This window comes from Chrysemys picta, chromosome 3 (assembly GCF_011386835.1).
Source record: "Chrysemys picta bellii isolate R12L10 chromosome 3, ASM1138683v2, whole genome shotgun sequence".
In the NCBI taxonomy this organism is placed as follows: Eukaryota; Metazoa; Chordata; order Testudines; family Emydidae; genus Chrysemys; species Chrysemys picta.
Genome location: NC_088793.1, coordinates 10,119,503 through 10,136,443, shown reverse-complemented (window position 1 = coordinate 10,136,443; position 16,941 = coordinate 10,119,503). Strand labels below are relative to the sequence as shown.

Genomic DNA, 16,941 nt, shown 5'->3' with positions numbered 1-16,941 from the left:
AATGAGTATCTTTTCCTTCTGGATTAAAATGGAATAAATTTGCTCCCAAAACTCAACTATCTGTACTAATGACATCAATGGAACTTATGTTGAAACACAGGTGCAAAATTCTAGGAGAAGAGGCAAAAGAGAATAACCATGTCCAGCCTTAGTCCCAAGCCAAATCCCCACTACTTCTCCAGGGCTGGATGCTAAGGGACCTGCAAGCCAGGAATTCAATCCACAAATCTGTGGGATCTTTGTTAATAATCTGCTATTGCTTAGTGGAGTTCTTGGAGAGCCTCCAAATCTTGGGGCCTCATGGGAAATTTCCCCGTAGCCCTGTCCAAGCTTATACCCACAGGATCTGAAGCCTTTCTAAAAAAAAAAAAAACAATTACATTTCATTGTCTCCTGAGTTTAGCAAATCAGATTGAGAAATTAATTGTAAGCATAATTAGAATGCAGTGAGAATTCATGTGATACACTAAATTCATGTAACACTTGCTGCAACAGCAATAAAGGGACAGCCAACTTTAAATCTGGTTATATTAAAAAGAGTTAAAAATAAATTCAGGTACTATGCCAATCCATGAGTCTCCCTCCCAATTTCTGTGGTCTGAAAATCACATTTTCCTGATTTTTTAAATGCTTTTGTCCCCGCTGTTGCTTCATGAAAGACATGTAGAAACAATAGAAAACTAAATAATTAATGACTATATAGCAGCAGCAAAACTGCCCAGACTAAGTGATGTCAAATCCGCAAAGTAAACATACAAGTAACATAAAAATCAGTAGTTCTCAACCAGGGGTACACGTACCCCTGGAGGTATGCAGAGGTCTTCCGGGGGGGGAACATCAACAGACTACATAAAAACCACTAGCAGTGTCACTACAAATTACAGTTTCATACAGACAATGACTTGTTTATACTGCTCTATATACTATACACTGAAATGTATGAACAATATATTTGTTACTTGTAAACAATTATATGTTACTTGTAACAATAGGTAAATATTTCTGGACAAATTTGTAATTTTTAAGTTAGTTGTGTCCCTTTAAACATTTTATTTCAAATATTTGAAAACAGGGTCAAAATGTGTTGCTGATCAGAACTGTAACTATAATTGTATACCTTGTTACTACATACTTCTGCTCACAATGGGGTCTATTTTCCTTTCAGTGGACACAGTTCATCCCCAGCGTAGTTCCAAAAGGCTAGATTCTCTGTTCAAATACGCCATCATAAATCAAGCGTACGTTCACTGGCTTCAATGGAATTACTCCAGATTTACATCGCTGTAACTAAGAGAATCTGGAACTATGGAGTTACACTAGGGATGAATTTGGCTCAATGTGTGCATACCTGGGTATTTTTGTTGTTGTTATTAATCTGTATTATAGTATTGGCTAGAGACTGCCTAGAGATCGGAGTCCTCTTGTACCAGGTGTTGTAGATATACACAAGGCTTGACTACACAAAGAAGATGCACCAGTTTAACTAATGGCATGATATTAAACAGATTTAGTTAAACTAGTGCAATTTTGTGTGTTGACCAGGCAATAGTAAGAGACAATCTCTGTCCCAAAGAGTTTACTATTTAAATGGACACGGCAATCGAAGGATGGGAGAAAAAGTATTATTTAATGCCATTTTACAGGTGGGAGGATTAAAAAAGAGAAATTAAGTGATTTCCCCCAAGGTCACACAAGCAATCTGAAGAAAAGCAGTAATCAAACCCAGATCTCTCAAGTCCTAGTCCAGTGTCTTAACCAATGGATCACCATTCTTCTCTAAGATTCAAACTGGGAAATTCAGTTGCTGGAAGATAATGTTGACAGTGAGGAAAAAGTTTTCAAATATTTTTAAATTACTACTGGATAGTTTAATAGCAAATAGAATCAATACTGCACCACCATCCATCCTCTCTGTTAGGAAAATACTAAAGTGGTTGCCTTTACTAAAAGATGGATTTGCTGCACATGAAAGATACTAGCCTGAAAACTATAGAGACTGGAATCCTGTATATATGAACAGATTCAGACAAGTGTCCCTGTAAGATTCCCCAGACCATCAAGCTAATATATCTCAATCCTAAATTTTTAATCCAGTAAAATGTAGAGAATGAACAGTCTCTGAAGCAAAGACAATTTAGTCTCCATGTCCATATAATTCTTGGCCTCTCTAGTGAGATAGCCAAATATGTCCATAAGCTAGTTAGATGGCTCAGCAAAAGTAAAACCACAGAAATCAGTAGGATTTTTCAGCAGGAACAGATCAGAGCAAGTTACCATAGACAAAACAAAAAACATACGTAACAGAAGTTTCCCAAAATTGGGGTTCATCATGTTTGGCACCACAATGGGAAGCCCCCTCCTTTCTTTCTCTCCAGAAGCTCCTCTCAGGACTCTTCCATTGAGCACATGCGCAAAGGAAGGGGTAAATGAAGTTGACGTTAATGTCTTGGTATACTGGCAATGAAGTCAAGTATCAGGGGGTAGCCGTGTTGTTGTTTTTGTAGATACAGACTAAGGAGTCTGGTGGCACCTTAAAGACTAACAGATTTATTTGGGCATAAGCTTTCGTGAGTAAAAACCTTTTCGTGAGGTTTTTACTCACGAAAGCTTATGCCCAAATAAATCTGTTAGTCTTTAAGGTGCCACCAGACTCCTTGTTGTTTTTGGCAATGAAGTAGTGCCCCTGCATCCTATATCATATAGAGCCAAGTGTGATGATTGTTTCTGTGATGTGAATCTCTCTACTAGGACCTGGACTGAGACCACAAACAAATGACTAACTAAAAATTATTTCCAGCATTACCTACCTGAACTGATCAGACTAATGGAGCAAAAGTCCTACATCATACCATTTCACAAAATCTAACACTAACTGTACTTATAATTGGGGTGTAAGTAAGTGTGTGTATATATAGTGTTAATTAAAGTGTTAACCTCTAATCTACTCATATCAACATTTGATACAATATAGCAACTGAAGATGATCTTAACAACTAAACTTTGGTTAGTGAGGATAGCAGAAAGTGATATTTAATTTTGCTACAGGGCATGACATTATACTCTAGCACATTGTAAAAGCATTGCTTAAAGCACTAATTTTCAAAAATGAATTTCAGTTTCTCTACTGTAGTGAAGGGAAAAAGCAAAATGTCTGCAAGTTCCAAGACTGAGAAAAATTGTTAAAGTCCAAATAAATGCAAATAGATTACCAAAAAACAATACTTCATAGAAATTTGCAAAGATTCCCATGAAAGAGGTAGGAGAAACTTCCGAAATATATAAGGTATCAATTACAGTATGATGATTTCATAAGCCTGCCACAATCTATGCTGTTTTTAAAAGAGAAAGAAATCTGAAGCAGAACTCCTTTCTTTTGATTTCTGCATACATTATAACAAAACAGAACCAAGCTGAACATAATTAAAGCATCATATTTATCTCCAGGTTCAGGTGACTTCTGCAAACAAAACCATTTGTACATTCCTCTTGTAATATATTTTGTCACAAGAACCTTACAATAAAAAATACATCCTTATATATCTGGCTGTCAGTCACTTTAGAGAAATTAATATACTGCACTGATTAAAGTCTTGATCCTGCATGTTGCTAAGCTTCAGCACCTTACAATATCAGGGCCTAAATTAGTAATATCCTTAAGATAAAAAGAAAAACAATGTCAGACAGGTTCAGTTCTCATCCAGTCCTCATAATGAAGGGCCAAGGAGTTAAAGAGGAAGAAAATATGGGGTGGATGCTCACCTATTTATGAGGAGGGAGACCACTGGTGGGTGAATGGGGAGAGAGAAAGAGACATTGACTGTCAAAATGTACAGAATTTATTCATCAAAAAACCAACACAACTGAACTTGCAGTAGAACCTGGTGAAATGCAACTTTCAATGAAAAATCAACTACTTAATAGATTGCCTTAAAATATGGAAAACAAGGCATTTTAAACTGCCAGTCATATTTTACACTCAGATACCTCCATGCACAGAAATCTGGCCCAAGTAAACTTTATACTAAATTTTAAAACTTAATTTGCACCTAATTTCTAATGGCATTTACCTTGTTTTAACTTTTACAGTTCCTTGTAGGTCAATGCTGTTAATAAGCACACTAGTACCCAGGGTGGATTGATTTAAATCACCAAATGGAAAGCCTGGATTTAAAGCACTGATTTTAATCAACTTGAAAGCCTTGAAAGCACTGATTTTAATCAACTTTCCCATTGGTACAGTTATTTTCAAAAGAAAGGTGCATTCTCCTTGGTTGATATAACCATTAAGCATGTTGATTTACAACAAAATAGAGCCTTTACACTAGATATGGTAAATCTTTTTGCTACCTAGAAGGATACACTGTAACTATATACATTTATTTAATTAATTACATACGGTAGCATATATTCAGCTTCTTCTTAAGTGTACATTTTTATATATTAGAAAATAGGTGAGTGATATATTGCTTATTTATTAACTTTTTGTACATATTTGTGTCAAGCTGAGTAAGTAAAGTAATTGGGATTTAATTAACACACAAAATAACCACATAAAATTTATTTTTATTTAAAAAAAAACAACCTTTCATGTTTTGAATACATAAACTTCTCTTATCAAAACATGTTTCACATGCACAACTAAATGATTTATTAAACAAAGGGATTAACCATAGACAGTGAATTAAGCTGATTATTTCAGGTCAGTCTTTCAAATATGCCTAAGTGAAAGTGACTGGAGCTTAAGTTCCTATTCGCCTAAGTCTCTTGAAAATGAAACAGTCTCCTAAATTACTCAGGCTGTCCTTCAAACTTTTAAAACTAGTAGATCTCATCCCCTCCCTCATTTTTATTCATAAACTGGAAGAAAAAGATAAGTTTTCCTGCATTTTCAACTTCCTATCGATTTCTCAACTTAGAATATTTTCTTCATTTGGACTAATTCCTTCATTCTGTGCCTGCAGAAGAGGCTACTGCTCTCAAAAGCTGGTTAGCACTTCAACAAACTCTGGTTCCAGGTGCTTAGCTAGTGAATTCCACCAGTTCAATGGTGTGACTTTCTTTAAAACCTCATCAGCAAACACATATTGCTTGAACGGTTCACCTCCAGCCCTGAAATGTATTATGGTTGGCATGATTGATGGGGATTATTAGATGCCCATGTCATGTCACTTCGTCAGCAGTTAAGCATCTACCATGATACTCTGGGTTGAGAATATTGGCAAGAAAATGAGGCGGAATAAGTGCTTGATCCATCCACTTCTTTACTGCCTGCGATTTAACTTTGTTGGGTATTTTTTTCTGCAATATCTTGAAGTTCTTTCCAAATTTCAACAGCAGCAGCAATCTCTCTGCAGTTTATCTAAACTATGGAAACAGGTTTCAGTATAGTCAGCATATTTTCTACATTTCTCTTTAGCCCAATGATCTTCATAAACTGTCATCAGAAAAGGACAGTTCATAATAAAATAGCTCACAAGAATCAACCACTGAATTCCACCGTACATCTTAGGAGAGAACTAGTGTTGGACCTGCTCTCTTCAGTGCAGCTGAAGCAAACTGGTTGTTATGGAAGTATTTTGCAATTTCAACAACATTTTCCTTTATTCCTGGAGTTGTACTTATGTCTCTGCCTAAAAGAATCATCAAATGAGCACTACACCCATATGTTATAAGTTTCAGGTTCCCTTCATTCTCTTCTTCTAGATTTCTTCTTATCTTTGCTACATTTGCAGCATTGTCTGTGGCAAAGCTATGCACGTGAATTTTTGTTCAGTCTGTTATACTTTTACTACTGCTTCTTTTAAATATTCTACTGTATATGGGTATTCAATTGTTTCTGTAAGACAGACAACCCCATCGTCTGTTGTCAGACAAGCACGTTACTAGATTGCGTACATTGCTCCACGCATCAAGACTCAGATTAATAAACTCTCCCGTCAATGCTTTTTGCACACTGTACAATTTCCTTTTCATAAACTGTATCCAGCACCCTTACAGCAATATCTACTCTGCCAGGTGGAGCACAGCCTGGTCATAATGATTGAACTTGTCAATGAGATGTTTGTTCCAAACAATATGAAAAGGAGAATTTGTTGCATAAATGAACCAAGCAATCTTTTAATCTATGGAGTTCTGCTGGAATTTGCTTAAACTCATGTCTATAGCAACATACCAAACAGCTTATTAAAGTGTTAATATTCATAAATGCTTAATAAAACTTTACTGTTAAACAGAAATTTTCACCTATGACCTTTGATTATATTGAATAAAAAATAATTTCAGAAGTCCAGCAGTAACAATAAAAATATAGTTGATAAATACTTCCACAAACATACCAATTAAATTTTAATACAAACATTTTGAATTTCCTAAGTAATCCACCCAAAACACAAATTCATGACAATAACCTAAGTTATCACTTACTAGCAGAGTAAAACATCATAGGCACTCAACAATAAGTTTACTAACCAGTTGATCCAGGTTGTTCAGACATGTTCACATCACCATCCTCAAAGTCACTGACTTCTGAATAACATTTTTTATAATGTTGTTTCATTTTAACAACCAGGCCTTGCATCTCTTTGTTGCACTGTTTACATTGGGCACATGTTCCTTTTTTTATCCAGGGGTACAGGAATTTCTTGAAAGTATTCCTGAACAGGGTATTCTTTAGCACCTGCAGCCATGGCAATTTGCCCCCTTCCCTCAGCCTCCCCAGCTCCCAGGTGTTGAAATCAATGCTGGAGGCTGCACTCTGAAGAATGTTATCCCTTCTTCCCACAGTGTCCTGCTTTCACACCAGCATGCTCCTTTCTGGTTGCACACTCTGCTCTTGCTCCCTTGTTATATTACTCCCGCGTCCCATCCTCCACTATCCCCAGAAAAACAAAAGAACTAACAACAATCCAAGACTTCTGCTCATGTAACCCACATGCCTTTTGCACTGCAGTATTTGTTTAGAGACAGAGAGAGTGGCAATTGAGAAATTAATGGATTTCTTTTTGTTTGTAGCTCTGTGTACACATGCAAGGAAACAGAGCAAGGCCATTTACTTGAAGTTTCCAGAACCATCCAGAAGCAAGGGCTGGTAGTTACTGGGCCCCGGAAAGTAAGTTTGCATAGTGCGGGGAGTCCTCATAATTTGAGAAATGAGCCAATCAGAACTCAGATAAGGAGAAGCTATAAAGTAGGAGTATGAGACCACCCAGATGAGCTCAGTGGATAGTCCTGATGAGATCCATGGTGGTGTCTCCTAAAGTCAGAGGCTGGGTCCCCACACCTGTGATGACTTTGCTAGGCTCTTGCACCCAGAAGCAAGCCCCTGGGTCTCCCACAGGATCAAGCCCTTAATACAGTACATGACCTATTGTGCCATACTTATAAAGCTTGACCTTAAAAGTTAGAATCAGGGGGAAAATATCTTTCTTTTTATAGAAAAGAAGCCTTTAACTCAGATTTTTTGATAGAGGCTCATAGAGTCAGCATATTTTTTTTAATTTAAATATTGCACAAGATTATAAATTTAGGCCTTATCATATTTTGTATTAGATTCACACTTCATTTTAAAGCAGATTTATTTTTAAAAAGAAAAACGTATTATAATTGAAATAACAAAATAAAAAAATCTGATTTAAATCAACAAAATCCAATTTAAATTTAAAAATCCACTTTTTTTTTTTTCTCCAAAAAAAAAAAAATCAATTTTTATCCACTCTGCAGGTACCAAGTTGATGCATGGAATACAAAAGCTTAGAGTGGACGGTTAGATTATTTTACCCGTATAAAGAGCATAAACTTTGCACAAGTGACCCAAATTCTTCTACCTGTGGGATTACAGAGTGTAAAATGGGGCAAAATTTGACCCAGTGTATATTTTGTCAAGGTCATTACCATTGCATGCTTTGGCTTTGATTGCTGCAACCTTTCCTCCCTCTACTTCATGGATCATCTCCATGGTGCATTGCTCTAACCACATTAGCCCCATCTTTGCATCCTTCCATTGGCTCCCCTTTTGCCACGAACTCAAACAGAAGCTTCTTGTCTTCACTTTTAAGACACATCATGATTTACACACACCCCCCCCATCAAATCTATCATTTTACCATGCCATCAACCCCTTCCTTCCCTCTGCCAAAGATGCTGGTCATTGCAACCATTGGTACGTTTCTCCCACATCCATGCTTTCTTCCACACTGTTCCCCATCAAAATCCATATAGCTATTTAATCCTGCTGCAACTCCTTCCTTAAGACTTATCACTGCTGTCATACATACCAAACTGCTATCTGACAGTGGCTGAAACTACTGCTTATAATACAAAAACATGCTTGTTTTACTGGTTTCAGAGTAACAGCCGTGTTAGTCTGTATCCGCAAAAAGAAGAACAGGAGTACTTGTGGCACCTTAGAGACTAACAAATTTATTAGAGCATAAGCTTTCGTGGACTACAGCCCACTTCTTCGGATGCATATAGAATGGAACATATATTGAGGAGATATATATACACACATACAGAGAGCATAAACAGGTGGGAGTTGTCTTACCAACTCTGAGAGGCCAATTAATTAAGAGAAAAAAAAAAAAAAAACTTTTGAAGTGATAATCAAGCTAGCCCAGTACAGACAGTTTGATAATAAGTGTGAGAATACTTACAAGGGGAGATAGAGTCAATGTTTGTAATGGCTCAGCCATTCCCAGCTTGTTTTACTGTTACCCAATTTCCCACCTTCCCATTTGTCGGTTTCATCCACCTCCCCATTCCATTTTGTCATATTTTCACAGTGAGAAATCTAGGGCAGATGCTTTTATTACTCACTTGTACAATGCTTAGCACAGTGGAATCATGATCCTACCTTGAGGCCTCTAGATGTTATACATATGTAATAATAATGAGAGTAAATATAATAAGGTTTTCAGTTACCCAAAAAGTATGACATGCAGCAAACAATACTGCTTAATCCAAGATTGTTAACTTTTCTGCTGGACAGACTTGATTTGCCTACAAAGGAAAGGAAGGAAACACCCTCGTTGTGAATTAATTTTTAAAGTAAAAAATATTTTCAGTTATTGAAAATGTTTGTTTTCTTCCAAAGTTATCAAAGCACTCCACAAACATGAAGGATTTAGAGCAGTCAAATGGCGCAGGTAAATATTATTTATCCCCATTTTCTGGGGCCTGGAAAAACCGCGTAAGAAACAAGCTAGAAGACTTCTATGTCTGTCATAATTATACAGGGATCTATGGCACAGCCAGGAGCAGAGAAAAAGATTACTTTTTCTAATTTTAAAAAAAATCCAAAATGATAGAGAGAAATTACGTGTTTGCTTTTGTGGCAAAATGGTGGCAGTCCAACAGAGAGCCAATTATGATGTATTATTTCTGTGACAATAGTGCACAGGAACCCCAATAAAGGAAAAGACAGCCCCCCGCATCATAGTAGGCACTGTGCAGACAAGCATCATAGACAAATCTCTGCTCTTAGGTTTGTGAGAGAGGGTGGACAAATCTGACAAACGGAAAATGGATGGGCTGGGACTACAGCACAAGAAGACAACAAGCAACCATTGGCAGAAAAGCAGATGCCTCAGCTCACCAAGTGGGGAAAAAAATCTACATTTTTTCCATTTCCCATTGCAGGCATCTACGCCCTAGCGTTGCTCCAGCATGTCAGACCCCAAATTCATCCCCGTGCGCTTTGTTAGGGTCACACAAGGGATGGATTTGGCTCCGCGAGTCTAATCAGCCGCCCACAGTTTGCACATTTTTGCCTTTCACTTATCTAGCACAAGCCCCCTCTCTCGCCCCTATGTGGCCATGACTGGCACAAGCACAGCCCACTCAACAGCAGCTGCTGTGGCTGCCCGGGGTGGCCTCTGCTCTGTCTAGGGCTGTGTCCCCCTTCGCCCTCTGCGGTCCCACTGAGTGTATCTGTATAAAGGGGCGGGCAAACAGGCTCCCTGCATCCAAAGGGTATCCTGAGGTGGAACAACACCACGTGCCCCGGCCAAGGGAGACCACCAAGCCGCCTATGCGCCAAGCAAGGAGGCCTTCGACGCCTGCCCTCGCGGCTCCTTTCCCCCCCACTGCTCTGAGGGAGGCAGGGACAGGGTCTCCAACTGCGCATGCGCTAGGGAGCGCGGCCGCCCCCTCACCCTGCACAAAAAAGGGAGGAGGAGGGACAGCGGTTCAAGCGTATGCGCTAGAGCCGTCGGCGAAAGAAGGCGAGGAGGACGCCCGCAATAAGGGGAAGTCAGTGCGCATGCGCCGATGCCTTCCCAAGTCAGGGGAGAAGGAGCACATTGCGCCTGCGCTGACGACGAGAGGGGTGGGTGAGTGGGCGCAGCGCATGTGCGAGGGCCCATGTTCCTCCTCAAGTCACATCTCCCCCGCCCCCAACAGAAATCGTCATCTAGGCGGTCTGGGGTGGGTTCAGCGAGTGGCCTCACCCACCAGCGCGGGGATCAGCCCGGGGACGGGATCCGCCCTACCTGACACCCGGATGCTCTGGCTCCGGCCGGGCAGGGCCTCCGCTCTGCTGGGCAGCCTGGAGAGTGAGTCTCCCATCCGGAACGGCGAGCCGAGGAGAGGACGGAGGAGGCGGCGTGGCGCCGCGGTCATCACCCCCGCGAGAGTCAGAGTCCGCCCGCCGTCGGCCGGCGCGCGCTAGCCGTTGGTCCGGGGGGGGGGGGGGGCAGGGGCGCGTGCGGCGGTAGGCGAGAGACCCGCCTCCTGCCGAAGGCTGCGTGGCTTGCACAAGAGGCGCGCAGAGCCCAGCTGCCATAAACGCGCTGGGGCAGCGCTGAGAGTGTGCGGCTCCCGGGCTCTGCCCCGCCTGGGGTGTGAGCATCGCACACATCCTACACACACCCTCAACCCTCCCCGGCTCTGCCCGTGGCTGGGGTGTGAGCACACACACATCCTACACACACCCCCAACCCTCCCCGGCTCTGCCCCGGCTGGGGTGTGAGCACACACACATCCTACACACACCCCCAACCCTCCCCGGCTCTGCCCGTGGCTGGGGTGTGAGCACACACACATCCTACACACACCCCCAACCCTCCCCGGCTCTGCCCGCGGCTGGGGTGTGAGCACACACACATCCTACACACACCCCCAACCCTCCCCGGCTCTGCCCCGGCTGGGGTGTGAGCATCACACACACACACTCACCCCTCCCCAGCTGTGCCCACGGCTGGGGTGTGAGCCTCACACACCGACACACACCCCCAACCCTCCCCGGCTCTGCCCGCAACTGTGGTGTGAGCACCCCACACAGACACACCCCCATCCCCGGCTGTGCCCACGGCTGGGGTGTGAGCATCACACACACACACCCCTCCGCGGCTCTGCCCGCGGCTGGGCTGTGAACATATCACACACACACCCCTCCCCGGCTGTGCCCACGGCTGGGGTGTGAGCATCACACATACCCAGCCCTTCCCGGCTCGGCCCGCGGCTGGGGTGTGAGCACACACACATCCTACACACACACCCAACCCTCCCCGGCTCTGCCCGTGGCTGGGGTGTGAGTACACACACATCCTACACACACACCCAACCCTCCCCGGCTCTGCCCCGGCTGGGGTGTGAGCATCACACACACACACTCACCCCTCCCCAGCTGTGCCCACGGCTGGGGTGTGAGCCTCACACACCGACACACACCCCCAACCCTCCCCGGCTCTGCCCGCAGCTGTGGTGTGAGCACCCCACACAGACACACCCCCATCCCCGGCTGTGCCCACGGCTGGGGTGTGAGCATCACACACACACACCCCTCCGCGGCTCTGCCCGCGGCTGGGCTGTGAACATATCACACACACACCCCTCCCCGGCTGTGCCCACGGCTGGGGTGTGAGCATCACACATACCCAGCCCTTCCCGGCTCGGCCCGCGGCTGGGGTGTGAGCACACACACATCCTACACACACACCCAACCCTCCCCGGCTCTGCCCGCGGCTGGGGTGTGACCATCCCACACACACGAGCATCACACACACACACCCAACCCTCCCCGGCTCTGCCTGCGTCTGGGTGTGAGCATCCCACACACACACACCCAACCCTCCCCAGCTCTGCCCACGGCTGGGGTGTGAGCATCCCACACACACACTCAACTCTCCCCGGCTCTGCCCGCAGCTGGGGTGTGAGCACACACACACACATACCCAACCCTCCCCGGCTCTGCCCCCGGTTGGGGTGTGAGCATCCCACACACAATCAACCCTTCCTGGCTCTGCCCGTGGCTGGGGTGTGAGCATCCCACACACACCCAATCCTCCCCGGCTCTGCCTGTGGCTGGGGTGTGAGCATCCCACACACCCCTCCCCAGCTCTGCCCGCGACGGGTGTGAGCAAACACAAACACACAATCACCCTCCCCGGCTCTGCCTGCGGCTGGGGTGTGAGCATCCCACACACACGCAGCTCTCTCTGGCTGTGCCGGTGGCTGGGGTGTGAGCACCCCACATACACCCCCTCACACACACAACCCTTCCCAGCTCTGCCTGCGGCTGGGATGTGAGCACCACACACACACACACATACCCCTCCCCAGCTCTTCCTGCGTCTGGGGTATGAACACCCCACACACACACCCCGCTCCCCAGCTCTGTGCGGCTCGGGTGTGAGCGCACGCACACACACACACAGAGCCCTCCAAGTCTCTGTCCATGGCTGCGGTGTGAGCACACACACACACTCTTCCCGGGGCTCTGCCTGTACTGGGGCCGGTATATCCATCACCCGACACACACACTCCCCTCCTTAAGCTCTGCATGTCCTGGGGCGAGTATTCCCCCCACACACACATTTCTTCCTGGGCTCTGCCTGCCCTGGGGTGAATATACCCAACACCTCCCACCATGCTCCCCTCCCCGGGCTCTGCCTGCCCTGGGTCAGATATACCCTCCTAAGTTCCCTGTAACCTGCGCAGCTGCACAGCAGCCTATTTAGTGCTGCGCAAGCGCCCGGGGACCTGCCGCAGCCCCAAACCTGCCGTGGCCAGGGTGGCTCGGACGCAGGGGCAGTCTGGCCCGGCCCCAGGTGCGGCAGGGGAGGCCCTCCCTCAGCCCGGACCTGTTGGGGCCAGGGGAGGGACACCTATCCTGCAGCCCCAGAGCTACCGCCTCTCCCCATCAGCCCAGGTGCTGCTGTGGGGGGAGTCCTCTCTCCCTGCCGGAGCACCCTCCTGCACCTCAAAGCCCTCACCCCCTGCACCCAACTCCGTGCCCCAGCCCTGAGCCCTCATCCCTGGTCCCACCCCGGGACCCACACCCCCAGCTGGAGCTCTCACCCCCTGCACCCAACCCCCTGCCCCAGCCCTGACCCCTCATCCCTGGCCCCACCCCGGAACCCGCACCCCCAGCTGGAGCTCTCACCCCCTGCACCCAACCCTCTGCCTCAGCCCTGACCCCCTCCCGAAACCCTCGACCCCACGACAACCACATGAATTTTGTTTTGTGCACCAATATGAAGGTGATGTATTACACATCACTGCAATATTGGTGCACAATACAAAATTCATTCCACACACGGGTGGGAAAAATTAGAGGGAACGTGGGGTGGTGATCCCCACCACCCCACGCACACCCATTTACTCTCCCTGGGTTCTGCCTGCCCTAAGGGCCAGTATACCTAACTCCCCCAACACACACACACTTTGCCTGTCCTAGGCAGTGAGACCCAATTCCCCCCTCCATGTGCACATACTCCTCCCCAGGTCCTGCCTGCCCTGGGGTATGAGCACCCAAACCCCCACCCCCAAATCCCTCCCCCCTCCCTGGGCTCTTCCTGCCCTGGGGCCAGAGTACCTAACTTGCCACATACACACACTCTGCTCGCCCTGGGGTATGAGCACCAACGCCCCCCACAGACACACTCTGCTTGCCCTGAGATGTGAAAACCCAACAACTCCCGCCCCCCACACACACACCCCTCCCCAAGTTTTGCCCGCCTGAGGTATGAGCACCCAACATACATGCACACATACTCCTCCATGAGCTCTGCGTGCCCTAGGCTGTGAGCACCCAGCCTTCCCCCCGCCCCTTCCTCACACACACCCCTCTCTGGGCTCTGTTGGTCTATGGTATGAGCAAACACACCCCTCCCAGGGATCTGCCTGTCCTGGAGTGTGAGCACCCCACCCACCTCCCACACACCCATACTTCCCTGGGCTCTACCTACCCTGCAATTTGATGCCTAACCATGCCCCCAACTCTCCCCCCCATCTATGCCTGCCTTGGGGTGAGAGCATCCCTATTCCCCCCCTCCCCCGACACACAGCTACCTCCCCAGGCTCTGTGCATCCCTATCCCACACACCACACCCTGAGTTCTGCCTGCCCTGGAGTTTGCACACACTTACCACATTTACACTGGACTGATGTGCATACCCCCACTTGGCTGTGTGTGCAATGGGGTATGCACACACAACTGCGGAAACAACCTGCTAGATACTCTCCATGCTGTATGTGCACTATGGTATAACTCCCGCTTTACCGCGCTGAGATATGGACATGCACCCATTGGTGCTTAGACCCAAACTCACTCAGTGCTTGTGCCATAACATTATATCTGCTCACAAAGTAGATGTACCAGTATATACTAGGGGGTCAGAGCACTCACATTCATCAGTATGCATTGAATGTGTAGAGAAATCAGTAAGCCCTGATTACATGCACGCTTATGTTACACAGGACTCACATTTGTTTTGCACACTAAAGATGGAACAACAGTGGCATACATTCTGTATGCATTGAAGAAGACTTGTCTAGGCTTGAGCAGTGCTGTCTACTCTTGTTTTCTGAACAGTTGAATAGGACCCCTTGCATAGTGTCATTATATGTGATCAACAAATGTCCTGTTCAAGAGGGGGAATAAAAAATAATTTCATAAACCCCTATTTGGAAAGATGGTCCACAAACTATCTATAGGTCCACACAGAAGAATTCAGGGTTACATCACGAATATTGCAAGAGTTAAAAGGGCTTTTTAGAAAGATGATGAGAATGATTCAGGGCAAAACTTACATGGAGGGAGATTGAAAAGATTGGGATTGTTTACCTTAATAAAGAGCTGAATACGAGGGGACTTGATAAAAGTACGTAAAATAATGACTGGTTTAGAGAAAATAGATCAAGAGCTTCTGTCTCATGAACAAGGGGACAGGCAATAAAATAGAAAGCAAATTAAAAACTAATTCAAAGAAATACTTTCCCACTCACCATATAAATTGACTGGAACCCCTTGCCACATGATGCTGTTGAGGCCTAGAATTTAGTAAGATTCACAGAGGGATTGAATATTTATAGGGATATCAAGAATATCTAGAGTTAGAATAGTTGGTGCAACAATAATTTGGACAGGGTAAGAACCTCATGCTTCACAATTTAAGACAATTGCTAATGCTTAGAAGTTCAGATGAGACCTAATGTGCGGGGGCCTGATGATTCCACATCTGTGTAATGTTGGGTTCTTGCACCTTCCTCTGAAACATTTGGTGCAGACTATTGCTGGAGATATGATACTGGACAAGATGGAACTTGGGTTTGATTCAACCTGGCAATTCCTGTGTGCCCAAGGAGAACAGTGTACAGTCCTCGCCCACAGACAACCTGCCAACCTTAAGCATATTCTCACCAGCAACCACGCACCGCACCATAACAACTCTAACTCAGGAACCAACCCATGCAACAAACCTCGATGCCAACTCTGCCCACATATCTACACCAGCAACACCATCACTGGACCTAACCAGATCAGCTACAACATCACCAGCTCATTCACCTGCACATCCACCAATGTTATATATGCCATCATATGCCAGCAATGCCCCTCTGCTATGTACATTGGCCAAACTGGACAGTCACTACACAAGAGGATAAATGGACACAAGTCAGATATCAGGAATGGCAATATACAAAAACCTGTAGGAGAACACTTCAACCTCCCTGGCCACACAATAGCAGATGTAAAGGTAGCCATCTTACAGCAAAAAAACTTCAGGACCAGACTCCAAAGAGAAACTGCTGAGCTCCAGTTCATCTGCAAATTTGACACCATCAGATCAGGATTAAACAAAGACTGTGAATGGCTATCCAACTACAGAAGCAGTTTCTCCTCCCTTGGTGTTCACACCTCAACTGCTAGCAGAGCACCTCACCCTCCCTGATTGAACTAACCTCGTTATCTTCACACTGATATATATCTGCCTCTGGAGATTTCCATTACTTGCATCTGAAGAAGTGAGGTTCTTACCCACGAAAGCTTATGCTCCCAGTACTTCTGTTAGTGTCAAAGGTGCCACAGGACCCTCTGTTGCTTTTTACAGATTCAGACTAACATGGCTACCCCTCTGATAGTGTACACTTTGACTAATTCACCATTTATCAATTGTAGGCAATTCTGCTTTTTCACATTTTGTATAATTTTATTAATAATAATCACTTAGGCTGACATGTATAGCATTCCATGGAAGTGGACACAGTATAAGAACCTAGAGAATTCCATAGGTCATAGTAATGAACCAATGTTCTCATTCAATGTGGTACAGTAAATAAGCCCCTCATATTTTTTCAGTATAAATTACTAAGAATCTGAACTGCTGAATAGCAAAGCAAGAATTTTATTTAAAACATATGTATACCTAATTAAATGTTTTCTCATCATTTGCTGTCTTTTCTGTGCTGACATTTCCTATCTCTTATTTGCCTTTTATTCGGTGAAGAAGCCCCTGAAGATTGGTCAGAATTTTCAAACACACTTGCCATCATGCTGATCAACATTGTCTCTTTGTTTCCTTGTGCTCAGCCATTGGACTGTATCCATCTGTTGTCTCTTGTCTTATACTTAGATTGTAAGCTCTTTGCAGCAGGGACTGTCTTTTTGTTTTATGTTTGTACAAGAGTGGGGTCCTGGTCCCTGCACCTGGTCCATGACTG

The 16,941-nt window shown here is 45.2% G+C and overlaps 1 protein-coding gene across 3 annotated transcripts in view; it reads right to left on the bottom strand.

The window, feature by feature from the left end:
* The window catches only part of MSRA (methionine sulfoxide reductase A), a 425,721-nt gene extending 415,007 nt beyond the window's left edge, over window positions 1-10,714 (bottom strand). Inside the window, exon 1 of one of the 3 annotated variants that reach the window (XM_005290656.5) lies at window positions 10,488-10,714. In XM_005290656.5, the coding sequence (XP_005290713.2) occupies window positions 10,488-10,617 (130 nt within the window). In that variant the 5' untranslated portion in view covers window positions 10,618-10,714. The remainder of the gene's footprint in view (window positions 1-10,487) is intronic. The other 2 variants (XM_005290654.5, XM_065587467.1) reach the window with 2 other exon arrangements.
* Window positions 10,715-16,941: the final 6,227 nt, after the last annotated feature.